This window comes from Paracoccidioides lutzii (assembly GCF_000150705.2).
Source record: "Paracoccidioides lutzii Pb01 unplaced genomic scaffold supercont2.12, whole genome shotgun sequence".
NCBI classification, from domain to species: domain Eukaryota; kingdom Fungi; phylum Ascomycota; class Eurotiomycetes; order Onygenales; family Ajellomycetaceae; genus Paracoccidioides; species Paracoccidioides lutzii.
Genome location: NW_015440958.1, coordinates 267,157 through 291,511, shown reverse-complemented (window position 1 = coordinate 291,511; position 24,355 = coordinate 267,157). Strand labels below are relative to the sequence as shown.

The window sequence follows — 24,355 nt, the reverse complement described above, 5'->3', positions numbered from 1 at the left end:
ATATGGAAAGCTAGAGACCAAAGGTTCAAACTTATACCATCATTCCTTTCCTTTTCGAGAACTGCTGAGGGTCAGATATATGAATATACCTCTTAAGCTGCTCAAATCTATATCATGGCATATAGAATCGAGGTGAACGGATAGGTCCTTGCTCAATATCATTCCTCCAATAGAGATCAATTCTCTGAGAATCATGTACTCTCATATAGATTAATATACCAAAGAAGACCTTGATCTCAGCAGCAGGAGTTGATTTCCCGTATCTAGCATGTCTATCTGGTTCCTTTTCCATTTGAATTTGGGCGTAGGCCTTGGTTGAATTGGAGATAGCTCGAAAGTCTTTCTCTGAGATATATAGACTGAACAGAGCATAGGGACTCTTGATATCAAGATCAGGGGGGAGGTTTTTTGAGGGGTTTTAGAACCTAGTCAGTGAAATGAATATACATTCTATGAACAGACTAGGGATTTACCAGCTTCCTCTCCTGATAGGAACTTCATGTCTGGATGGTGGTAGATGGATAGGGATTCCATGGGTTAGCTAGGTAAAGAGCTTGGTAGAGAAGCTGGGAACACGGTTAAACCCCCTACACGTGTTTTGTGTTGGTGAAGAAATAAGGTTCCAGATGGGGTATGAATGAGCCAAAAACCCATATAGAATATATAGGGGTATTCTATTGGCCAAACCATTCTAATTCCTTGTTCATATTTTTACACCAACTGAAACCACGCTAAGTCTGGCAGCAACATTTACGGTCGACGGGGGGATACTGAGTTACATACCGCTCGGTTAGCCAGTTAGTTTCTTTTTCTTTTTCTATTTTTTTTTTTTTTTTTTAAAACACCCAAGACTGGAACGACAATTGGGAGCTTCCCAAGAGCAGTCAAAGTCTAAGCAAACTATTAATTAACTCACCAGGTTAACCCGTCTAGAGAGGAACGTTTGATGAGAAACCATCTGGCCAATCGGCTCTATCTGTTGGGACACACCGTTTGTCTCTTGGGTAGTTGTTTTATCGCATGTGATTGGTGTATATAGATAGTCTAGCCAGCCATTTATCCGACGACCGAAGCGAGAGATTGAACCATTCCAACACAGCTCTCTAAAGCGCGGGAGTGGGCCACGTGCTAGGACTGCTAGAGTCGATAGCTGACTAAATCTAACTTTTTCAGTCTGCTTAGTCACCACCTGAAGATGCCAGCCGATACACAATAAAATTTCAGGAAACTCAATTCCCAGAGATTGCGGGAAGAGCTGCTCACTCTTCCAGCCCCAAGTTATCTATCTCCATTAATAAACCATTCACCAAACCATATATATATGTATATACATATACAGACATGGGAGAGAAAAGAGACAAATATTTTCTTTCTCCACAGATGCCAGAAACCGAAAACCCAAGCAAGCCATTGTATTATCCACAGCACAGAACAGATACCTGATCCGATCTTCTGCGAAACAACTTGTGGAGATGAGAAAATCAGAGGCCCCAATTCAAAACGTATCTTGGATGTTTACAGCCCCTAGAAACATGTTGGCTGGTTTGTATCACCTTTCACCGTTCACGATTCTTTGCGCGGGGGGCCAGGCACACCGGCGAGAGCGTGTTTGAAACGGAGGGAGCAGCGCACGGCGGATATATATGCTGGATATCGATGCTCGGGGGTGGGAGATGAAATCGGGAGATGAATCCAGGCAAGAGTCTTCCAGGCTTTTTCCTGAAAACCACACCTGCGCCGGAGCGGGAGTGCGGGATAGTAGGTTAACTTAAACGAGCCGAGTCGCCTGCATGATCTTCCCTTTTTCCGCATTGCACACGTTTTTTTTTTTTTTTTTTAAAACCCATCCCCCTCCTTCCACATCCTGCCAGCCTCCTCGGCACGAACCCGTGGATCCTTCCCCCTCTCCTTCGCCAGCTCAACCACCTCCGCTATTTCCATCTTCACCATTTTAATCTCCTTCCCCCAACGTCCTCATCCTCTCCACCTTCTCTTGGGGGAGGTTATCCTCCTTCACCGCCCCTTTAACACCATCCATTTCCTTCCACAATTTGTTCAGTTCCATCTCCTTTTCACTCTTCTGTCTCACCAGATCTCTGTACCGATCTAAGCCAGGGACGCCGCCAAAACACAAACCGTATGCGTCGCAGTAGCACACGTGCTCTGCGGGGCACAAGACGTGCTGCCCTGCGAAGACCACCTGCCATAGATACTCCCACACACGGCCTGAGATGAAATCACTCAGCTCCGTGCGCAACATCCAGTCGCGGAAAAACACGTATCTGGACCGCGGGATGGCTCGTGCCCGCTCGCGCGTGAGAGCAAACTGTGCACAGCACGGCTGCGAGAGGACCTGGGGCAACTCCACGCGCGGGAAAAGCTCTTTCCATGACCTCGAGATGAAAATCTGCTCCTGCTTGATGGCGTCTTCCCACGTGTCCCGGGGATGCATCCAGTCCGGGCAGCCGGGCTGCCAGTCACAGCGCAGGTTCACGTATCCTTGGCGGGTGACGTGCTCGTTGCTCAAGCTGTTGACGTGCAGGATGGCGTCGGAGTCCAGGGGCTCTTCGTTATGCCAAGACTTGTGGTGGGAGTGCATGAATATCATGATGTCTGGGAGGTTGTCGTAGTTGTCGATGAGGTACGTGAGGTAGACCATGACTTCGTGGCCCTTGTTGAGGGGCGGGTGGAGAGACGCGGAGGGGTCGTCGACGACGTAGACGAAGGGCTCTACATCCTTGAGCTGAGAGATCCAGTTCACGTACTCGGACTTCAAGCGGGGTATGATTAGGGCTCTGGAGTAGTTGGATCCGGGGGGTTTGGGTGCTCCGGGGTGAAAGTTTGGAGTGGGCAGGGGATCTGGAGGTGGCAGGAACGAGGGCCATGATCCCTCTTCTGAAATCTCTTCTGTTTGCTGGGAGATGGAGCTGGTTCGGGAGAAATTTGAAAATGAGAGGGTGAATCTCCCTGTGGTCCGTAGGGCGTGTGAGAAGCTTTGGTTAGAGGTGATATGCACATAGCAGAGAGAGATAACAATGAAGGTGATAATAAGGACGACAACAATGTGTCGCCGTAGGACAGTCAGTTTTGATTGCCCGGGCATTGTTGGGCCTCTTTTCCTTCGTCAACAAAAGGGCTGGGCTGGTTTGTTTGTTTGGTTTCGCCAACGCGAGGTAATTCCCCTTCCAGAGGGGACAGTGGGGTTCGACCTGCAGACGACTGTCGTAGACACCTGTGTAAATAACTAGAATACATATAGAACACGAGGCAGGGTGAGCTTCACAGGGAGAAAAGTCTATGCCGGAGCTTCATCATCGCGCTAGATGGGGATGTATGTCCTGATTACAGAGTATTATTTCCCTGATTTGGGAAGGGCAATAATAACTTTAAGAAAAATAAGACAGCAAGGCAAATAGAAATCAAAGGAGAAGAGAGTAAGGATAGTGAGAGAGAAAAAGAAAAAAGAAAAAAAAAAGAAAAAAAAAAAGAAATATAGAGATTGTAACGTTCAAAACCTGAAGACTGTGTGTGTGTGTGTGTGTTGTGTGCACACAAGAAACCAAAAGGACGGTGGCTGTGTCGTCTCATCATATAGGGGATCCATTTTCGGTACATCAAAGCTCTCTGGCATTTTGATGGGAGTCTTATCAGGCTCTGAGACCCACATTCACATTCTTTGCAATTAAAATCAAGCACCTCATTTACTGTTTCGTTAATGTGCTTTTACTTAATCTAACATTAACGCAAAATACGATATAAAAAATGACTGAACAGCGGTTCTAACTTTACCCTCTAGTCCTGAGATAAGAGCACTAGAAAATATCCTTGATGAATATCTCGGGCTTTTGGGGGGAAAAAAGAGGAGGGGAAAAGAAGAGGAGGGGGGGGGGAAGGAAGAAGAACATCATCCAGCATCTTGTTCAAATCGACACCCTAGCAGTTTCTGAGAGTTTGAATAAATGGAGAATTGGTTCTTATCAACTTTGCAGAAAGACAGGAGGACTTCTGGTATGATAAAGAGAAGAATGGCATTTCAAGCATAGAAATATTTCAACGCTTCGCCTCCATCGGATGGAATGTTCTTCTTACGAGGGAGGAAAAGCGTCCATCCAGACTAAATTAGCTCATAAAAATAAACATTGTTCCTGGAGTTTATGACGTCGTCCAGTCCGAGTATCCAACCAGAACCAGCCAACCTGGACCAAGGGTAAGTTTAATAAGGTGCCGACCACGGCCTCTGATTCGGTGCTCTCAACCGCCAACCTCACATTAGTGAAAATTCTAAATCAACTGCACTGGAACCCCCCAAGTTGCCAAATGGTGGTAAGTTAGTTTATAGACTGACTGCTGCCCTTGTAGCCCAGGGACTCGTCCAACCCCAATGTAAAGGGCCCCCCCCTCGCGCGTGATTCTGCGTACCCCCGTAACTATAGACTAGCTCGCTTTTCCTTCCAATACGAATATAGAACACTCACTGAACGGTGACACCAGAGATGATAGTTAATATACTGGAAATACCTTTGAGGCCCGCAGTAGAACAGTAGCAGAGAAATACTCCTAGCTGGTCGGTGAAAATACGTTGTAGCACGTGTAGCACGTGTAGCACGTGACCTGTAGTGGTTATTGGAGAGCCAAGTCTGAATTCTCGTCCCCAGCCCACACGAAACATCCCCAACCCTCAGCACCAGTTATCAGCATCAGCAACAGCATCAGCAACTCGCTCGCATGTTAACTAGCCGCTGCAGCCAGAGTTCAAGGACCCGTTCGCTGCATCTCCTTCTTGCTACTGGAAATACCACGTAGCCGTCATTCGAGTGGCATCGGTAGGGCGTGGTTAGCGTTCTTCCAAGGCCATCCCCGACTGGTTGGCTGATTATTAATGACATCGAGCAGTCCGTTGCGCCTCTCTACACAGGGTTGTGCCCCGAAGAACAGGAACTCCAAATGGTCCTTGGAACACAGTCTCCCACCCTTTTTTCACTGATTGCAGATATTCTGAACCCAGTCTCTCAGCGGAGTGACTGACTCTCCTGCCCCGCCTTGACCGCTCAAGATGGCCTCACTCACCTGTACTCATTCATTTCTACCCAGGTTTATCAGGGGTCCAGCGCCATTGAGTGCGCATCGTAGCTGAGGCCAGTTTATGTTCTGCCACGACAGCGAGTTAACTGGTTGCCCTGCTTCCGTTCTATCAACTCCCCTCTCCGTATGCACCAGAGTGGATGCATGTAACCCGTTGTCTCGGGCACACGATGTTTGCATATCCTACAGTTTGGAGCGCCCGTGTGAGCCCGCTACCAAACAAATAGTCGAGCTGGGCATAACAACCATCACGCCTGTTGTTCCTTTATGAAAAAAAGCCGCTGCGCTAGCCAAAGAAGAGGCAACTTGTCCTCGTTGTGATATATTTATTTATTGACAACAAAGGCAGCTTAAGGTTCTCAAACCCTTGCTCATTCTGTCCTCCTAGAAGTTGTTTTTAGATTACTATTTGTTTTTTGTTTTGTTTTGTTTTGTTTTTTCCCTTCCCTTCCCTGATAGCGGGGAAATAAGGAAGTTTTGTATTTTATGAATAGGAATATCGGTTTTGATTCTTATTTTACATTTACTTGTTGCATTTGAGATCGGGATGGCAGCAGCTCCTGTTCCGGACTTCCATAGGTACGTTGAAGACATATATGTGCAGTACACATGCACGCTGCAGATGGAGGCTTCTAGCATCCGTTCAAACCCATTATACGCACTTCTCAGTGTCATTTATGTCTCAGATACACGCGCTCAAGCGGGTTTTAACAAGACAATCCACACTGCAATGACAGACTTCCCGCTGACCCATCACTTTTCCCCATTTTTGGACACAACAGCATTGTTCTTTCTCCCTCCTTCACGTTCCTCGTTGGGCCGGAACATGCAAAACTTACCATTCAGTCTGGTCTTGCCAAACATGTCTCTCAGCGGCTCGATGAATTGATGAACAATGGTCACACGCGCGAGTCACGACATCACATCGCGGTCCTGGAGGAAGAAGATGTCGAGACCTTCGTCGGGTTCTGCGAGTATGCGTACACCGGTGACTACACTGTTCCAAATCCCAAGGCAACTTCGATTGGACGTGGGGGAAACGAAGGGGCTGCAGGGTTGGCTTCACCATTAGCTACCCCTACTCGTCCCCCTGCGCCCTCGCCGCCAGCCACTCCGCAGCCGGGTGAGGAGCTGCAGATAACTGCAGGAGACGGAGGTGAGGAAGGTGAAGGGGCAGCAGAAGGAGGAGAGGAAAAGGTGGAAGGAGAACAAGATGGTGATGTAAATCAAGAGTCTAGCAAAGGCAAAAGGGTGAAAAGAGGGAAGAAGAAGCAGAAAGGAGGGGCTGCAAAGGGTGCTCAGGGTCTCGACGAAGGCCCAGCAGCAAATCTGACCCCACCAAGAACACCTCCACCAATTGCAGAAATAGCACAACAAACACCACCAGCAGAAGCAGTAGATCCCACCAATCTTGACGAAACAGCAGTGCCAAATCCTTGCATACCCCCTTCAGAAGCAGTCTCTGCCGCGCCCGACTGGTTCGACTTCGAAGCGACCCCTAAGCCCGAAATGCTCAGACCCAACTCTGCCTCCCAAGGATCCTTCATTTCCTCTAAATCCCATGGCCTGGGTCTATGGGGCGAATTCGCCTCCCTACAATACATCCACCACCAACCTGCGTCCGGTGGCATGGCCCTTCCCTCCCCTCTCTCCCGCAACACACCAGGCTACGGCATAGCCGTTTCTGGCACCGAACCCATCCCCTACCTCCTTTTCCACGCCAAGATATATGTCTTCGCTACCCGCTTCCAAATCCCAACCCTCGCCCAACTTACCCTTCAAAAACTTCATCGCGACCTGATGTCCTTCCCACTCTCCGCAACGACGGACAATCTAGGCCCTTCTAGCGCTGCAGCAGTCATCCAGCTATTGCACTTCGTTTTTACCAGGACAACACGTGATGACCCCGTCTTCACGCTGACGGGCCCGAATCCGACAGCACACAGGCAGAATGAGCTGCGAAAACTGGTCACGCATTATGCTGCATGCAAAGTGCGGGAACTAGTGAGCTACGAGCCGGCGGCGCCTTCGTTGACTGATATGGAATCGATGGATACATCGCATTTGGGCTTTAGGGATTTGCTGGATTCGCTGGGAGAGTTGGCGTCAGATTTGGTGTACAGGATGGTCTGATTAAATTTCACGACTTTGTCACTCTTAACTTCTGGCTCAGCGAGTATCTGAGTTTGTGTGCGCATTGTGGATTTTCACTCTTAACTTTTTAGTTTCCTTTGAATTTCTGTTTTTGTGCGGGAATAATGGTTATCTAAAGGGGCTGGTGGAGTTCTTGGAACTCGCTTGTTCATGTGCGGCATTTTCATCTATATATTTTGACCAATTTCTCTGCTTGCCTTGCTTATTTACGAGTTTACGAATTTCCTATCCCCGTACCTCCCATATTACTTGCCTCTCCTACTCATCTCACCCCTCCGTTTTATTAGCATCATTGGGCATGTTCGGTTCTCTTCCCTACCTTTGTCATGGCTCCAGCTTTTGATACATTTACCATCATCGGCGTCATTCATTCCTACAACATTAAACCTTCTGCTTGGTCTGTTTCCCATTCGTTTTTGATCCGCTTTCCCCTTATTCCCACTTCATTTATATCGAATATGTCCGGTCCACGTTACTTTATCTAGGTGCCATATCTCAATACATTCCATTTTATTTTCACGTGCCAAATGTTGCCATTTCCACCTGTGGTCCGCAGAATCAGATTTTCCGTGAGTTCGAAAACCAGTAACGTAGTTAAGGAAACGCAAAAGTAAATAAAAGACACGGAAGATTAGGTCGAGTGGATGTTTTGGGGGCGGTCCGGATTTGCTTGTCCGCCCCCTTCTTGAAGAAATGAGTCGAAGGAGGCGTGATCGTTATTCTCGAGAGCAAGAAGCAGGGCCCCCAGGATCCTCTTCTACGTCCATACGGCACCCATCGCCGTTTCTGAGAAGTCAAAAGGATGTGATCAGTTTTTGCGAAACTAGATCCATTAGCTACCCATCGAAAGGTAGCCAGGTCATTTCGATAGCCTCAAGTGCAGAACTCGTTATGGCCCCCCCCCTGTCATATCATATGCTTTAAGGCGCGAAAATATAAAGCTTAACACCTCAAACATTTTAAACTAACCATAGTGAGATGGTATCTTACCTCACTTCAGAATATACATTTGGCTGCTGGCCAAATCTCATAGATTTGAAAACACATCTGTTGGAAAGTAGACGTCGCCATTTACAGATAATTGGCGCGACGTATACCACAAGAAGTGAAACGAAATAAGAAACTTGGATAGTGCAGGAAATAGTATAAAACAAGACATAATTTATATATCCCGCAGGCGAAACTGTGTAGGACAAAAGGTATTGTAGTCAGCCAGACAAGTTGAAACGAAACACAAACCCAAAAAGTAAAGTGACTCCACTGCGAGAAAACTAAAAGGAGATTCTGTAAAAGAGGTTAACGAAAGTCTCTCAACTTCAAAACTACCTATCTAGCTGCGCTTCATCTGTATTCCAAAAAAAAAAGAAAAAAGAAAAAAGGGAAAAAAGAGAAAAAAAAGAAAAGAAAAGAAAAGAAAAGAAAAAAAGTAAAGAAAAAAATTATATAAGGGGGAATACAAAAGAGCAAAACACACGAAAAGCTGGCTAAAATAGGTAAACGTAGATGACACGACAAGATGAAAGAGCGGAAAATCAGTTTTGAAAGTCGCAGAAACGCACATGAGGAGGCATGCACGGAACCAGGAGACTTACAAACAACGCGAGAGCTAAGTATAAATAATGTACTAATGATGATGATGCAGACCATAGAAACAGAAAAACAAAAGGAGGGGGGCGGGGAAAGAGAAAGAGGGAAAACAAGGCATTTCAATGCGAAAAGCATATGCCAACCTAATTAAGTTATCTTCTAAGAATTATGCAAAGAAGAGTACGATATATAAGAAAAGTGGAGCGCAAAAAGTAACAGGAGACCAGCTTAACTAGCAAACAAATTTGGTTCATAAGGAATGATGGTTAACGGTGGATATTGTATGAATGGAACGGTGAACAGACGCTGGTGGTTATCCTCCGTCGGCCAGACAAAAGTGAAACCTTGAAAACACAAACATAGCATTATATATAATGGAGGACCTGGACTCTGGAGTTAAAATCCAAACGGATTGGACGGTGCTAGAAAAAGAAAACAAAAAATTTTGCAAATTAGCAAAACCAAATCATAAATGAATCATACCATATATCTTATGGATACGACACAACAAATGAAAATCTGATATCAACTTACTAGCTTGTGAGAGATTCGCCTTAAGCCCTGTCGGCTGTGGCGTCAGCTTCTTCGCATCCTTTTGCACGCCGAAACGAACAGGGGGTGGCGGTCCAGTCTTTTGCGGTTGCAGCGGTGTAATAGTGGGCTGTTGCGGGAAGGGAGGAATAGAGGGCGGTGAAGGAGTAAAATTGGTATTGCTACCATATCCGTTCACGCCAGTACGCTGTGGTTGTATTGGCGGGGGGAGAGTGGCGTTGATCCCAGTCTGCAGAGGAAGCTGTTGTTGTGGCTGCTGTTGAAAACCTGCCAATCCAGTTTGCTGGGGCGCAAGTTGCGACTGGAATCCTTGTTGCTGGGGTCTGTTCATAAACGGTTGAGGAGATTGGAAGCCAAATTGCTGTTGTTGTTGAGGCGGCATTATCCCGATCTGTTGAGAAGGCATTTGGTTTCCGAATGGCCCTATGCCAGTTTGTTGGGGTTGTAATTGCTGTTGCTGGCTGAATTGAGCTTGGAACCGTTGCTGATTAAGTTCTGCAAGGCTATAACCCGGAGGAGCAATGCTCGGACCAGATGCTGGAACTCCCGTCAGCTGGGGCTGCAAAGGAGGTGGGCCAAAAGCGCTGTTTGGTGGCAGGCGTTGAGGTGCTGAGAGGGGCCGGTCTGGCGGGGGAGGAAGAAGGGATGATCCTTGATTTGCCATGGCTGGCGGTTGTGGCCGCTGCCTTGGAGGCATTGGCTGTTGCTGTGGAACATAGCCGGTAATTTGGGCTTGTTGCTGCTGTGGCACGGGCAGCTGAGCAAAGAAAGTCGGGTTTGCACCAGTTTGCTGTGGCTGTTGTGGTTGTTGAATTTGAGGAGGGGGTGGGGAAATGGTAGGCTGGGTAGGTTGTGGTTGAGGGGGTGGATTTGCCTTTGTTGGTTGCAGGGGAGTAGAGAGAAGAGATAAGTCTGCCATTGCCCCTACAGGAGGTGCTGGCTGAGGTTGTATTGCAGGAGTTGCCGCTGTGGGAGCAGTAGTAGCCGGGGTAGTTGTTGGTGCAGCGGAGGTAGAGGGCTGTTTAGGATGTTTAATCTCCCATGCACTGTCTTCAAATCCTTGGATACCCTTATCCGCCGACGGACTGGTAGCCTGGGAGCCTCTTGCAGGCAATCCATCTTTACCAACGTCACTTTTAGCTTCGAAAGCCTTGGGATCCACAACATCGCTAGTCTGGACAGGTGGAGCAGGCCGTCCCTTGCGAGTATTATTCCGGAGAGTTCCCCTGGGACCGGAAAAGAGCCCGCCCGCCCCTTCCTCGCCGTTGCCTATGACCTCTTCTCCTCCGAAACTGACCACTTTGGATTTGCCAGCACGATTAAAAAGGTTGTCAAGATATTTCATGACTCGCAAAATATCACCCTCCTTCAAACCTAGGGTTCTCAATGTCTCCATCGTAATATCAGGTAATATACTCTCGTCCATAGAATCTTTGGTGAAATTCTGTGCATAGCGTTCGCATTGATGGGGCCCGACTCCAGCCTTCAAGAAAAAGTCGAACCAGTCATAATCGGATGACTTTACACTTGCGCCAACTTTTCCGGTGTCGCGAAGGCGGCTTCGTCGTCGAATGTCGGAAAGCGGCTTGTCCTCGTCAAGCGATTGGCCAGTGACTCTCTCCACGTATTCAATGTCTTCGACAGACATCTTCGACACCGGGACGGCGATTTTCACGCCATTCTGCTTATGAAGGTGGATTTTACCATCCGCAAGACCGATAAATTCCGCAACGACAGTGAAAGTACCAGATCTATCAGTCCACTTCCGCGTTTTCGTGGGATCAGGTTCTAAAATATTACCTTACATTATGAGCATCATTCTAAGCAGAAGGTAAAGAACGATGCGTGGAGGAAAGCGAAAATTGACTTACTTGGTTTCAACTTGCTATCACGCTTTTGCCGCTGTGAACCATTGTCATTATTGCTTTCTCTGGGAAACAAACTACTACCTCTCTCCGGAAGTTCGATGCCTGGTCCTACCTCTCCGCTGCGCGAGTCACTAGAAGTATGACTCTTTGACTTACGCGCCGATTCCATCGTCAGCCGTGATTCCTCAAGTCGGTTCTGCTCAATAGAGGAAAGTCCTGCGTTAGTGCCTTTCTTGCTCGGTTCATCTGCCGTCATCGTTCCGGTGAGCTCAACGTAGCTGCTGGGAACGACCCCTTCTTTGCCGTTTTTCAAGCGCCTAACCATCCACCACTCGTCTGATTTGGTGTCATCCAGTATGATAACTTCATCGCCCACAGCAACGGTGACTTCATCATCTCCCTGAGCCATAAAATCATATAACACCTGACCCTTTTTCCGAGCACCTCCAACACCGGCCGCAATTACTTCTCTTAGGCCTTCGGCTTTATATCCTCCCGCTATTTCACCTAGCGCGGAAACAATTTCGATCGCTGTATCCTTCGCCCCGGCATGGAAATCAACGCTCTTGCTAGGCCGGATAAGGTCCATAAATACGTGTTTTCCTTCGATAGAATAATGTGTTAACTTATCAGCAGTCCACTCCTGATGGGGTCCATCTACCGATTTCTCCGGAGAAATAAAAATGGTTCCGGTATTGATATTTATTCCCAGCGTCGTGGGCATCTTCTTCCGTTTTCCCATTACGGAAACCATTTCACTAATGTTATATAGACGGTACCCAGATGGAGAAACTACAGACTGATGATCAGAATGAAACTCTCCAGATCTATAGGGCGGGGATGACTGGATGCCAGGAGATGCATCCTCCATATGCGAAGAATATCGCGAACGACGCGGTGGAGATAGTTCACGTGGAGAAGGCAGCTGCACGGGTGTGGATATTTGACCTGATGGAGGACGTTGTGGAAGGGCGGGTGGTAGGACAGAATCTTCTCCGTCAGATTCTTCTGGGGTATACATTGGCTGACGGTGTGGTTGCGGAGGGTGAGATACGGCCAGAGAAGGCCTAATGGAATGTGGTTGCTCAGAAGATATTGACGGCTGCGCTTTGTGGAGGATTCCAGCTATAGCAGCAGCCGGACCTGCATCGACGCTGGAAGGGGATCCCGGGGTTGGCACTCCCTCAGACTCCGTGTCAGCCGATCGTGCGGGGAGTGAAGGAGGAGCGGGAGCAGCAGGAGAGGCTTTGTCGTCCGTAAGATCTTCCGTTATCTCAATATAATTGGCCGGTGCAAAGCCGAAGTCATTGTTAATGCCTACAAGGGTCCAGTCCGGGTCTGAGGCATCGTAGACAAGCAGTTCAACTTCCTCCGCAAAGGACACCTCCTCATCAGTTTGGCGTGCATAATCGTAAAGGGACTTGGCTTTGTGAGTCGGCCGTGCCTATAATAAGTAACATTGTTAGCTCATTTAATATCCTCGACATTCATCTCATCGCTCATCCTGATGAATATCCTATTTAAGTACGGTGAGAGGTGTATATCCCACTCCCAACCATTTTAAAACAAGAAGGCCCCCAAAAACCAATAGAGCACGAGGTGAAAATCCATCATTTACCTCTTCAACATAATTGTTTGGCACCAAACCAACCGGTTCCTCCTCATCTTCCTCCGCCGCCTTCTTCTTCGCCTTCCACCAATCGTCCTCTGAATTCTTGTCTAGCACATACAACAAATCCCCTTCGTTGATCTCCAGTTCATTTTCCGCCTGTGGTGTATAATCATACACCGCAGTATAGATCCCCACGAATCCCATGATGTCTTTTTTGGAACTCCACTATCACCTATCCCTTAGGGATATATCCTTATCTGAGTGTCAAGTTCGGCTCAACGGGTAAATCCTATTCCGCTGTGCAAGAACTGAAATTTCCCAGCCGGTTCAATCGGCCAGAAAATTAATTCTGTTTGGTTTTGCCGCAGTTCAAGAGGAAAGAGTTAAAGGGGGTTTTGTCTGGTGTTCTGCGGGTTCGTAGAAAACAGGGTTGCCAAATCGGTCCGTCACAGCCGGAGGGGGACGTGGGATAATCAACGGAGCGCCGAAAGGTTGTCGTCAGGAAGCCGGGAAGCAAATATAGAGAAAATAAATAATTTTTTTTTAAAAAAGAGAAAAGACACCACTCTCAAGGTAGTTATCCAAATTTGGCAAACATTCAAAGTGGAGAATGAGGTTCTGAATAGCAGTGCCTGCGTCAGCTGTCAAATTAAAAGGGGAGAGAGACGTGACAGGGGTTGGAACGTAGTGGTTGACAAGCGGGACGCTATTATTCAGGTGAAGAGAGGGAGGCTGGTAGAGGCTGGTAGAGGCTGAGTTCTTGCGAAGATATATGTTACGTCGTTTGATGGCTCAAGTGGTTGAAGTAAGAATAGGTTGGAGTCGACGGTTGGTTGTTTGGCTGGCGATGCCAAGAAGGACTGAGGAAGGGCGGGTGTAAGTTACGGTACGCATCTGATACGCACTATCCGGGCGGGGTTTTGGTGCCTTGCAACGCACGTTTACGATACGATACGACTACTCTTCCATCCAAACGTCTCGGACACACCTGTTCTTAATTATTCCGACCTGAGAAATTAATACATGTGAGGTCATGAAATATATAGTGAATATCATATGGATTGCTTCCATGGATAAATAATATACGAGGCTGAGATATAGCTACAAGAATTCACAAAAAGAAAGACCGCTACGTGAAATTGAATTTGGTCAAGGGGAAAAAAAAGGCAAGTTATCTAAATATAGATATGTGTAGAATATCTGACAACAGATAATAATAAGGCCACCGGATGCCTATGCCCAACCCCTTTGAAGCAAGAAACCCATAAGTGTACATCAGGAATTAAAGAAGCCAAAAAATATAAATATAAATAAATAAATAAATAAAAAGAGTTAAATCACAGTTCATCTTTATACGTCTCATCACTGCCTTCTTCCTCATTGCCTTGATTCCGCTTCTCCGCATCATCCTTTGACTTCCTCTCCTTGCCCGCCCCTTTCTTCTCCGCTGCCTCCCCATTTTCATCAGACCCAGTCTCAATCACACCACGCAGCATCGATCTCCCATTTGCCTCGATAACTTCCAATTTCCAATTCTTGCCCTCCGCAAGTTCTTCCAGCTGCTTCTTCAACGTCTCAATCTTATCCACGTCAAGGTTGAACTTCTTAAGCTCCTCCTTCGACAGCCTGTGAATCTCCCCGGCCTCGCGTTTAGCCACAATTTCAACTCTCTCCTCCCCGGCAGACGCAACTTTACCCTTCTCAATCCGCTTCCCCTCCCGCCCAACAAGCTTCATCCCTCCAACTTGTATATCTCCAACAACTTGCAATTTATCCCCTAGGCGCTTCTGCACCTCTATAAGATGTTCCTCACTCTCTTGAAAAGCCTTTGTCTCCTCAAAATCATCAACACCGTCCGATTCAATAATCTCCTTGCACACGATTGGATTCGGATCGTGTTCCCTCGGTGGCTGGAATGCGACATCGTTACACAGGCGAGGGGTATAAATGATCATCAGGTATGTGCAGGTTGAAACTTCCTTGATCCAACCAATACGATCCGTTGACTGCGGGTGGCAGTGGAACTGGATCTCGATCTTACGGTCCCTGCCAGTCAAATCGCAGACGGTGCCATCTTCCAGATGCTGCACTAGATATCGCGAGTCACCTTTGGTCTGTAGCTCTGCCACCTCAGTCGTAGGCTTCTTGTCACCTGACGACGACTGGCTACCCTTGGCATCACGATCACTGTTACCACCCTTTTCACTCCGGAATCTCCCTAGGACGTAGGAATGCGTGGTGGGATCTTCAGCAGGCGGGTAAACGGGGACTCCATTCCCCGGCGGGAGAGCATGAAACTGCCTCACCTGATCCATGTAGCAGAAGGAATATGACCACCACCCCGCAACGTAGTACATGCACGACCCCTTCATTTCACTTAGTAATTCCAGCCCGCGATCAGCGGCTCGTGCGAGTTCCTTCTCCTGTTCTGCTGGGGAAGTGCCCACCTCCTCTGTCTCGTTGATCGTCACCACTTTAGGTACTGTACAAACGTATCGCATCCCATCCAGAACCATTTCCTCGTAGCTCTCAACCTTCTCGTCAAGGACTGGTGGGGGTACATGTTGGTCTTCCTTTGTCCCATCTCTTAATGGTACCTGATGCCGGGACCCGTCCGAGACTATGGAGGAGTCGGCAGGTGATGCGGCGGATATTGAGGGAGTGGCAGTATTTAATTTGGGGGATTGTTGAGGTGCTAACCGTTCTTGAGCCTCTGAAGAGAGGATATATTCGTAAGGAAAAACAACCTCGAACTAGATTGTCAAAAGCGTTGTGTGTTAGTCAATATGTGTATATATATATATATAAAACTTCTGCTCGTTGCGAATCAACCGAGAGAACAAGAGTATGTCTCACCTGTGGAAACGCCAGGACATCTTCATAAACATTGAAAGGCTTCCGTCCACACAAGCTCAACGTTGCATGTGCCAGTACGCTCGAAAGCGACAGGAGGGGATGGCCCCGCATAATTTCCGTTTACTCCCCCTATTTTTTTTATTTTATTATATTATTATTTTGAATGCGCGTGTGTTCTAAATAGTATTGAATGTCGAATTGCTGTCGTCCAGTAGCCAATTCTCCGGGTTTTCAATAAATATGAGCAGACAGGCGATAAGCTATGGTCCGTCAAAATAGACTTCTATAACAGACAGCTTGCAACTGATTTGGAAATCGAGGTCTCTCTAGTTCACGGGCTGCGCATAATCGTAGATGTCATAACGTTCGTCAGGAAAGATACCTATCTTCGTCGTCTCCCCCCGCATCGGGCTTGATTTTGAATATCATTGATGTTTCCTCGGTTCTTGTAGGTAAGTTTGTTCTCGGCTGCCGCGTGGTCGCGGTGGGAGGTGGCATCTTCCATCAAGTTCCGTTTTTGGTCTAGCGTGAGCTTCCAGGGTTACAGAGTATAGATGCTAAGAGTGGGCTGGGATTTTGTATTCAACTACTTTTCTCTTTATATTTTGAAATTTAAGGTATTGTGAGGTATGTTCTCCGCGGAATGGGAGAACCTCAGTTCATATTTCAATAGCTCATTGACAACGAAAAAAATAAAAAATAGCTTAAGGCAAAATATATTTATACAGATGCAGATATGCTCTGAGTATTTCAGAGATGAATGCGAAACACAAAACAATTTCAACCAATCTCAAACGAGCTCCTAGCCCATCCTTTTCCCAATTTCGCTTTCCCATCCATTCGCTCTCTCAAATCCATTGGCATGAGTCTGATAATCCATCATCGCCTGATATACCTGCTCCTGGCTATTCAACACAAAAGGTCCGTATTGCACAACCTTCTGATCAAGAGGTTGGCCAGCAATCAGCACAAACCTCGAGTCCTCTTTCGCTTCCACTGCATTCGATGCATCCACAAAATCTCCAGCTTTGTCGAACACAACATTATGGAACGGGCCAACAGTTTTGGCGGGTGACCGGTCACCGAGTGAAGAAGCCGGAGTCGTATTGGATTCGCTGGCAGTGCGAAAGTTCGTAGTTCCGGCCAAAGTGTATGCAAATGCATTCCAACCTTGCGGAAGGGGTTGAGAAATCTTCCCACCGGGGCGAATCGTGATGTCAAATATCCAAACTGGAGTGTAGGCTAGATCGCGCACCGAATCGACTCCGTGCGATTGTCCGGATATAACCTTAACCGTGACTTTGCCCTCATCGACGTCTGCCACTGGTATCTCTGACGCGCGAAGATCGCGGTATCGCGGCTCACACATCTTCAGCTTCTCGGGTAGATCAACCCACAGCTGCATGCCGACGTTGGGGCTTCCGTCAGGGTTCTCGTGGGGCATTTCCGCATGCATTATTCCGCGGCCGGCAGTCATGAATTGGAGGTCTCCCGGTCCAATTGTGCCCTTGTGTCCGGCAAAGTCTTCATGGTCGACCCCTCCCGACAGCAGGTATGTGATTGTCTCCTGTCCGCGGTGTGGGTGGTCGGGGAATCCGGCACCCTTTCCGATCGTGAAGTGGTCGAGCATGAGGAAGGGACTGAAATTCCGCAGTTTCGCAGTGCCGATTGATCTGCGGACGCGCGCCCCTGCGCCCTCTGCTTGCTCAATGGCAGCAAATGCCATGCGGATTGCGCGTGGGACAGACATGTCGGATAAAGGGTGAAGGGTGATAGACTGTATGGAGGATATTGCACCTGGAATGGTGTTCCGAATGGTAGAAGTAGAGGTGCTGTTTCGCATCAAGGAAGACGATAGAAATGAGAGGTTAATATGACTGTAGGTGAAGTTTTTGATATTGTCGATCAAGTAGAATAGAACAATTGCTGCGATGCAAATTAGAAGAGAGGGAAGTTGCTTCATGGGCCTGCCCCGATGCTTATATAGTTTCCCTCTGAAAACCTGCGCGAAGCTTTCAGAGAATTCTCAATGGTGCTAGAAGCATCTTTGGAAACCTATTTCCAACAGGACACACCATACTTTTCTTGTTGAACGGGGTTAGATCTTGGTCTTCCACAGCTTCCGAGGGTTTATTATTGCGCTTGCTCATTGCTGACCCAATCCTCAGTCAGCAACATGTCATAGCCTTGGCGCCAAGGTGCGCCACACCCCGCCTCTTTCGGCTCCAGAGCTACGGAGTATCAATTTTCCGGGACTCACGGGTCCCGTGACCAACTTGTCCCTTTTGGGACTTGCTCTCATTGTTCCTGATCTTCGCATGGATCCTTTTATATTAATATAAAGACAGGTTTGGTGTCTTCGAGGTCCCCTAAACTTCATACATTAAGTGTCTCTCACCGCCCCATCAATACATGTGTCCTAAATAAGGATATCACCGATGTCCACTGTTTGAAATTGGATGGAGATGTTGGTACGCTGTGTGTGGACTCAACTGTCTGCGCCGATCTATATCTGAACAAATTCGGAATCGAATCAAATCGAATGAACTCCATTCAAATTATTCAGCTAAATGATACTTACCATACTTCAAACAGTTCCGAGTATTATTTTCGAAACAAGGACAATCCTCCTCCTAACGCGCTAATAGCAGCTGGTATCCAGTATGCTGGAGGTGGCGCGGAACAAGAGACAAGGGACGCCTTACCATAAATGGTTTACCGTTTAATTCCTGGAGGGAAAAGAACACCTCATTAAACTTTAAGGTTAACGCTTGGACCAGCTTAGGCCACGGTTTTGCAATGTCGAAGATCAAAGCCTCACGATAGTTTTACAAATGTTTCAGCGTGCACAAAAAGGGGGAGGAGAGGGTGGGATGTGGTTTCAATGAATAATTAAGGATAGATACTAAATTAAAAGGCGTTTCTTTTCTTTGTTTTGTAGATAGGGAGATTATATATGCAGTCCGACATCAAGATCAGCAACGGCTAAAATAGAACAGTAATCTTTTTGATTGTACATACAGTGAAGGTTACTCTAGAAAAGAAACATATCTCTCTCTCTCACACACACACAGAGAGAGAGAGGGAGGGAGGGAGGGAGGGAGAGAGAAAGAGAGAGGCCCTTTTAACTTACCATAGGAGAACAGCCAGGGAGAAAAGAAGAAAAGACCAAAAAATAAAAAACCAAGAGTGTTTTCCTTCTCCCAAACGGTCACCATGCACTCCATTTTACTTCGCAAAATGCAACTCATACGACAACCACTGCCTCGCCTGAATGCCAGCAACATCCAGAGCTGGTCGTCCATACGTAAACGGCGCAAAGAAATAGAACCCATAGATCACCGCGCTCATAATAGCAATAACAGCCGCCCATGTAGCCATCACACTCTGCCGGCCCAGTCGTGACTTGAGACTATTTACCCGTCGACCTGACAGGGCCGTTTTGGCGCTTGACACCGCGATCGAGGCTGAGTTGGTGCTCGAGGCGTCATCATTCTTAGTTACTGGATCGATGTTGAAGACAAATTCGATTAGGGCACCGGCAACGAGGGCGGAGGCAACGTGGGCGGGTAGGTAGTGGTGTAGGAAGCGTTGGCGGCCCATGAGATAGAATGGGAAGTAGTGTGCGGCCCAGCACAGAAAGAAGAAGCCTGTGCTGTTGTAGAGGCGGGAGCGGGTGCCAGGTCCCCAGACTAGGACGAAAAGGATGGAAAAAGGGTGTTAGCAAAGAACGACAATCATTAAAACATAGGCGGGCAAAAATGATGATATTCTTACTTTCTTCCAGAGCGTCAATGCCTCTTCGGAGAGACAGTTGGTCGGCACCGATGATACCTGCGAACACCGCAAGGAGACTGCTGGCAAACCACCAGCCGATGGGATTGCCAAGGAAGTATATTTGTTCACGAGTATCGCTCTTGGTCCAGAAGCTTACTCCGCGGAGAAGGAAGGGCCATTGGAACGGCTCGCTGGCATAGGGATGGCTGCTAGTTAGGGCATTGTTGTGGTAGAACATTGCCCTCTGAAGCTCGAGGTACTTTACGGTAAAAGGAAGTTGTTTGATAACGCGAGCTTCCTGCTTTAACCTGTCGCTTTCCGGGCTTAGGGATGGAATATCCTCAACAAACCATAGATTAGTTGACTGTTGGATGTTTTTGTTTCCGTTGATTTCGGCCTGCTTGAAAGCCCATTCCGGTAAGGGGTTGGGATGAGTCCACATGGCAACTTTCGTAGGCACATGGACAAGTTTGAAAAGACTAGACAATGTTTTGAATTCCTCGCCAGGTTTTCCATTCTCGATCCTGATCTCAAACAAGGTATCATTGTGGCGATTGCCATCTGCCAATTCCCGCGAGACAGTGGTGAATTCTTGGTTCGTTGGGTAATATGGGGAAGCCACGTCGTGAGTTAGAAGAATAGTATCCGTTTGAAGATGATGAAGCTGGACAATGTCACCATTTTTAACGCGATGTCCAAGTCGGTCGTTGGCATCAAATGGAGCTGCAGGAAGGATCTCCCAATAATTATTGGTATCATTGTAAGGGTAACCAGTAACTTGTTGACCTTGGCTGGAAATGCGACCGTCCTCATAACGCAGGGGGTAATGTTCTTTATGGCTGTGCAGATATATCTTGGTACCCTTGTGTCGGAGGGTGAGATGGTCATAGTAGTCAATTCCAACCGATTTCAAAGTCATCGCATTGTCGCCAAGAGTCTGCTGGAACTCAGGGCTCATAAAGTCATCTCCTGGGCCGGACCTGTTGAGAATCACAAAGTGAACCTGGAACCAGAACAGATAAAAGAAAAACGGCACAATGATCAGCGCTGCTGCCCGAGCGGCGAAGTGTTTGGTGAATTCGACCAGAGACAGAGAACCTCCACGGCGGTTCACGTCAAGCAAATCCCACAGATCTATCAAGACAGCGGCCCCAACAGTCAAAAAGGTAAAGGCACCAACGTATTTAGTTGAAATCACACAGCTCAACGAGATTCCGGTCATCAGCAGCCATTTCCACCACTTACGGCCAAATGGCTCATGTCTCAATTTGTAGAATTTGATGTAACAGAGGATGCTCAGTGTCATTGTCAGAACTAGCGTCGCATCTAGCAGAATGAGCCTATCCTCCCCAACATGCGCGTTGTCGAACAAGACCAGCCCTGCAGATAGAACGCAGGCTGGCAGGGAATAGCCGGACTCCCACATGATTAGGAAAACCACGGGGATCGTTAGAGCGCCTTGAATAGCTGGCATGGCCCGAAGAGCGACATACGGGACCTTATTTTCTATGTACGACTCCCCAATGTTCTCGAAGAGGTAATGCCCATCGTATCCCACCAGCCAGCCCATGAGGGCAAACAGGAGCTTCCCAAATGGCGGGTGGACATCGAAGAAATAGGTGCGTCGAAGGTAGTATGAAGCAAACTATTCAATGGCAGCAGAATAAGTCAACGGTGGTCTAACGATAGATCATCCAAAACTGTTCAGGGGGGAAAAGGGGCAATCGCATAGCCACTGCGCAAGCAATAGTATGCACACAACGGAGACTCAAAGCAGGCATAGTACTAACCTTTCCAAAGTGTACCTCATCAAACACAACTTCATTGGGGTGGCTAAGGTTCGCAAAGCGCGTTGCAAATGCCAGCAGCGTCAGGACCACCATGGCGATTCTGTAGTGCCATTGTGCAGGTGCGGAAGCGGGCGTTTTTGCCGGATTCGTGGGCGGCGGGCTGCTTGCTCGTTGTTGCTCTTTGACATCTGCGGGTTTCTTTCCCGCTCGCTGCCGGAGGCTCGGGGGAGAAGAAGTCATGGTTACCGCAGAAAGGCCAAATTCGAAAACGAAGAGAGGTAATGGGGGAAGTTAGGAGAATATAGAGCTGGACCAGCAGACACGTCAGCCTTTACTGCAACGGAGGGGGATAGTAGACAATCCGAGAGTAAACGATGAATTGGACGACTTACGAAACACGGGCAAATACTAATTAAATTGGCATGGTAAAAGAGCGTCGAGAAGAGGATTAGGAAATTACTCGGTTTCAAAGGAGCAGTGTCTGGCGTGATTGTGTTGGATAAGAGAATTAAATATATCAACGGTCCTGGTTCCTGTATACACTAATAATTAATGTTTAGGTGGTCCGCTCCGGGTTTGACTGGTAGGAGTAACCCGAAGCAGCCTAGCGAAAATCACAGACTGAACCTTGGAAGCAGAGCAATGTATTCTACAGGTAAATATGCATACATACATACATACATCTCCATGATATCCAATTACATGCACCATAGATGGCAGTATATATGAAAAATACACATAAAACAAAAACACGCTATCCGCCATGAAAATGCTCAAGATATAACAGTACTGCCAGGAGTACACATGCCTAAACGCCTCGCCCATCATCATCTTCATCAGCGTCATCAATATCCATCAAACTAAGACAGTCCAACTCCCTCCTCACAAGAGCGTCAAATTCCGCCTTCGACAACCCCGTAGCCCTCGCTAGCCTAAAAAGACTCTTGATATTCGACGAGATATGGTGCTTCACTCCCATCTCTGAGACAGACTGGTACTCCGCTGTCTTCTCGAGCTTACTGACAGTCTCTGAACCGCCAGAGGACGCCGACGAGGGCCTCGGATGGTTTAAGGGTAGGCGAGAGTCCGTGGGATGGTTGCCGTTTTGGTAGAGCGGGGCTGCGCTGCGTTGTTCAGCTAGAAGCTCCTCTGATTGCCGTTGAAAGACGGAACCAAGTACGTTGCCGCTCAAGGTCGACTCCCCGACCCCACTCTGGTTGACAGAAGGGTTGTCATTGTCCAAAGCAGGTTGTACCTCGTTGTATCTGGCGAAGTACGAATTCGAAGCGTTTTGCTCGGGGCCAATGCCGTTATATCGAGCCTGGTTTAGCGCGGGAGATCGCTTTGCTGGTGTCCTGCCGGGCGTATTGTCATATTGCGCCCAGTAGTCATCATCGTCCTCCTCTCCCTCCTCTGGCTCCACTAGCTGGGGTTGGGTAGATTTGGACACGCCATTATACACTTTATCTCTTTCATGTGATGCTGCCTTCAGCATGTTCAGCCGTTTGTATTCATTTGCCTCTTCCACTGTTTCTGACCAGGTAGCCGTATCCTCATATAGACTATGGCCTGGCAGGATTTCTGCAACCTTCCAACATGGTCCGTCCCCCTCTTGATCCGCGGAACACCATACGTAAAGCACTATAAGATCGTATTCATCGATCAGGAGTTTCGATCGAAGCGTCTCCGAGTCTAGCCGCTTATACGTGATCCGGACGTCATCGGAGATTTCGATCTCTCCAGAAACAGGGTGAACTTCGAACGTCGTGGCATCAACAATTTTTTGAACCTCTACTGCCTTACTAGAATCCCAACATAACAGTTGTAGCCATGAATCTGAAGAAGGCTGTGAAATAGAGCTCAGGATCTGTACACGTTGGCGAAGAATTGGTGAAAGCAACGAGAGCAAAGCAGGAGGAGGTTTGGGGGAGGTACAGGCGGCGGCAAGACAGGCAAGGAGAGGAGGGATGAGAATTCGAGGATCCGGGGGTGGAATGTATTCGACCATTTTGAGCTTGGTGCGGATAATAGGGTTCGGTTGGCGGTATTAACGATTTAATGACTAAGACAAAATAAAGGATGAATTGGTAATTTAACGCTTGTTTGATCAAGAGTGTGTTCTGCTTTCTCAGGAAATTAGCCCCTTGCGGTTCCAAAGTCGCCAACGCAGAAGTGCGGGCAGAAGAGGAAAACTGAGCAGTCAAAGAGTATTAAGTAGTTATTATATGGATTAAAAGAACCATACCTATATGAAGAAGAAAGCAGAGGAGAACAGAGAAGTCTAGCTATTCCGATCTTTCCCTTGCGATTAAAAAAATATTGTATTGTTGAAACCCGCTTGAGGGGGGCAAGTATATATATAATATTTAAGAGAGAGGAGACGAGCAGGCCAAGCCCTTGCTCCATTTGCCCGGACCGAGAAGCAAACCCAGTACGGGTAGCGAGGAAGACTCAACAGGAGCGCCGTGGAGCTGTAAGCGTCACACTGTCACTGAGGGGGGCTTGCAGGTCAGGCGCGGCGTTTACTAGTCGGAGTGACTGTTGAAGCCAATAATAACAAAAACCAGTCCTTGTGTCCGGCCACTCGAAAGTTGACGGTGACCACGCAGAGGAAGTTGCGCAGGCTGCGGAAGCTATTTCATAGAGCTGCAAGCGGCCTCTCTGACCTTTATTGAAGCTTTCACAGACAGCATATTGTTGTGACTTAGTATCTACCTGGGCAATGAAGTAAGTCCCCCCAGTTTGTAGATATTGAAGCTTTTGGGGGCTGTGGAGTTTGCCGAAAGTATAGCCCCTGACTAATACAACGCATATTGCTGGATTCCTCTTCCCCGGCCTTATCTAAAGCAACACCTCTCTCTCTCGGGGTAAATAGCTATATTATTATATATTGAAAACATTGATTTATACATCATGTGACAAGCTCATCAAAATTTTGAGACTACACATACATGAGTTGGGTTATACAGAGGAACCTTAACAACATAGGAACTACCCCTACCTAACCCCCCGGAGGGATTACTAACGATTATTTGCAGTATAGTTATCTAAGCCCAGAAATGGTGGCAATTTTATAT

The 24,355-nt window shown here is 47.6% G+C and overlaps 7 protein-coding genes across 7 annotated transcripts; 1 reads left to right on the top strand and 6 right to left on the bottom strand.

The window, feature by feature from the left end:
* Positions 1-1,951: 1,951 nt before the first annotated feature.
* Positions 1,952-3,103, bottom strand: PAAG_04732 (hypothetical protein; the record flags this gene model as incomplete). The annotated part of the gene is made up of 1 exon (XM_015845355.1): positions 1,952-3,103. One exon carries the CDS (start codon positions 3,101-3,103, stop codon positions 1,952-1,954), a length of 1,152 nt encoding a protein of 383 aa, XP_015699581.1.
* A 2,526-nt stretch (positions 3,104-5,629) lies between these two features.
* Positions 5,630-7,215, top strand: PAAG_04730 (hypothetical protein; the record flags this gene model as incomplete). Its single annotated transcript, XM_015845354.1, has 2 exons — positions 5,630-5,661; positions 5,865-7,215. The coding sequence occupies 2 exons, from the start codon at positions 5,630-5,632 to the stop codon at positions 7,213-7,215; spliced, it is 1,383 nt and encodes a 460-aa protein (XP_015699580.1).
* A 2,074-nt stretch (positions 7,216-9,289) lies between these two features.
* Positions 9,290-13,059, bottom strand: PAAG_04729 (hypothetical protein; the record flags this gene model as incomplete). The annotated part of the gene is made up of 3 exons (XM_015845353.1): positions 9,290-11,163; positions 11,247-12,687; positions 12,862-13,059. 3 exons carry the CDS (start codon positions 13,057-13,059, stop codon positions 9,290-9,292), a joined length of 3,513 nt encoding a protein of 1,170 aa, XP_015699579.1.
* Positions 13,060-14,192: 1,133 nt separating this feature from the next.
* PAAG_04728 (hypothetical protein) lies at positions 14,193-15,822 on the bottom strand (the record flags this gene model as incomplete). The annotated part of the gene is made up of 2 exons (XM_002793153.2): positions 14,193-15,608; positions 15,712-15,822. 2 exons carry the CDS (start codon positions 15,820-15,822, stop codon positions 14,193-14,195), a joined length of 1,527 nt encoding a protein of 508 aa, XP_002793199.2.
* A 691-nt stretch (positions 15,823-16,513) lies between these two features.
* On the bottom strand, positions 16,514-17,861 carry PAAG_04726 (pirin; the record flags this gene model as incomplete). Its single annotated transcript, XM_015845352.1, has 2 exons — positions 16,514-17,637; positions 17,792-17,861. The coding sequence occupies 2 exons, from the start codon at positions 17,859-17,861 to the stop codon at positions 16,514-16,516; spliced, it is 1,194 nt and encodes a 397-aa protein (XP_015699578.1).
* Positions 17,862-18,939: 1,078 nt separating this feature from the next.
* Positions 18,940-21,518, bottom strand: PAAG_04725 (dolichyl-phosphate-mannose-protein mannosyltransferase; the record flags this gene model as incomplete). The annotated part of the gene is made up of 3 exons (XM_002793150.2): positions 18,940-19,403; positions 19,489-21,133; positions 21,279-21,518. The coding sequence occupies 3 exons, from the start codon at positions 21,516-21,518 to the stop codon at positions 18,940-18,942; spliced, it is 2,349 nt and encodes a 782-aa protein (XP_002793196.1).
* Positions 21,519-22,086: 568 nt separating this feature from the next.
* On the bottom strand, positions 22,087-23,286 carry PAAG_04724 (hypothetical protein; the record flags this gene model as incomplete). Its single annotated transcript, XM_002793149.2, has 1 exon — positions 22,087-23,286. One exon carries the CDS (start codon positions 23,284-23,286, stop codon positions 22,087-22,089), a length of 1,200 nt encoding a protein of 399 aa, XP_002793195.2.
* Positions 23,287-24,355: the final 1,069 nt, after the last annotated feature.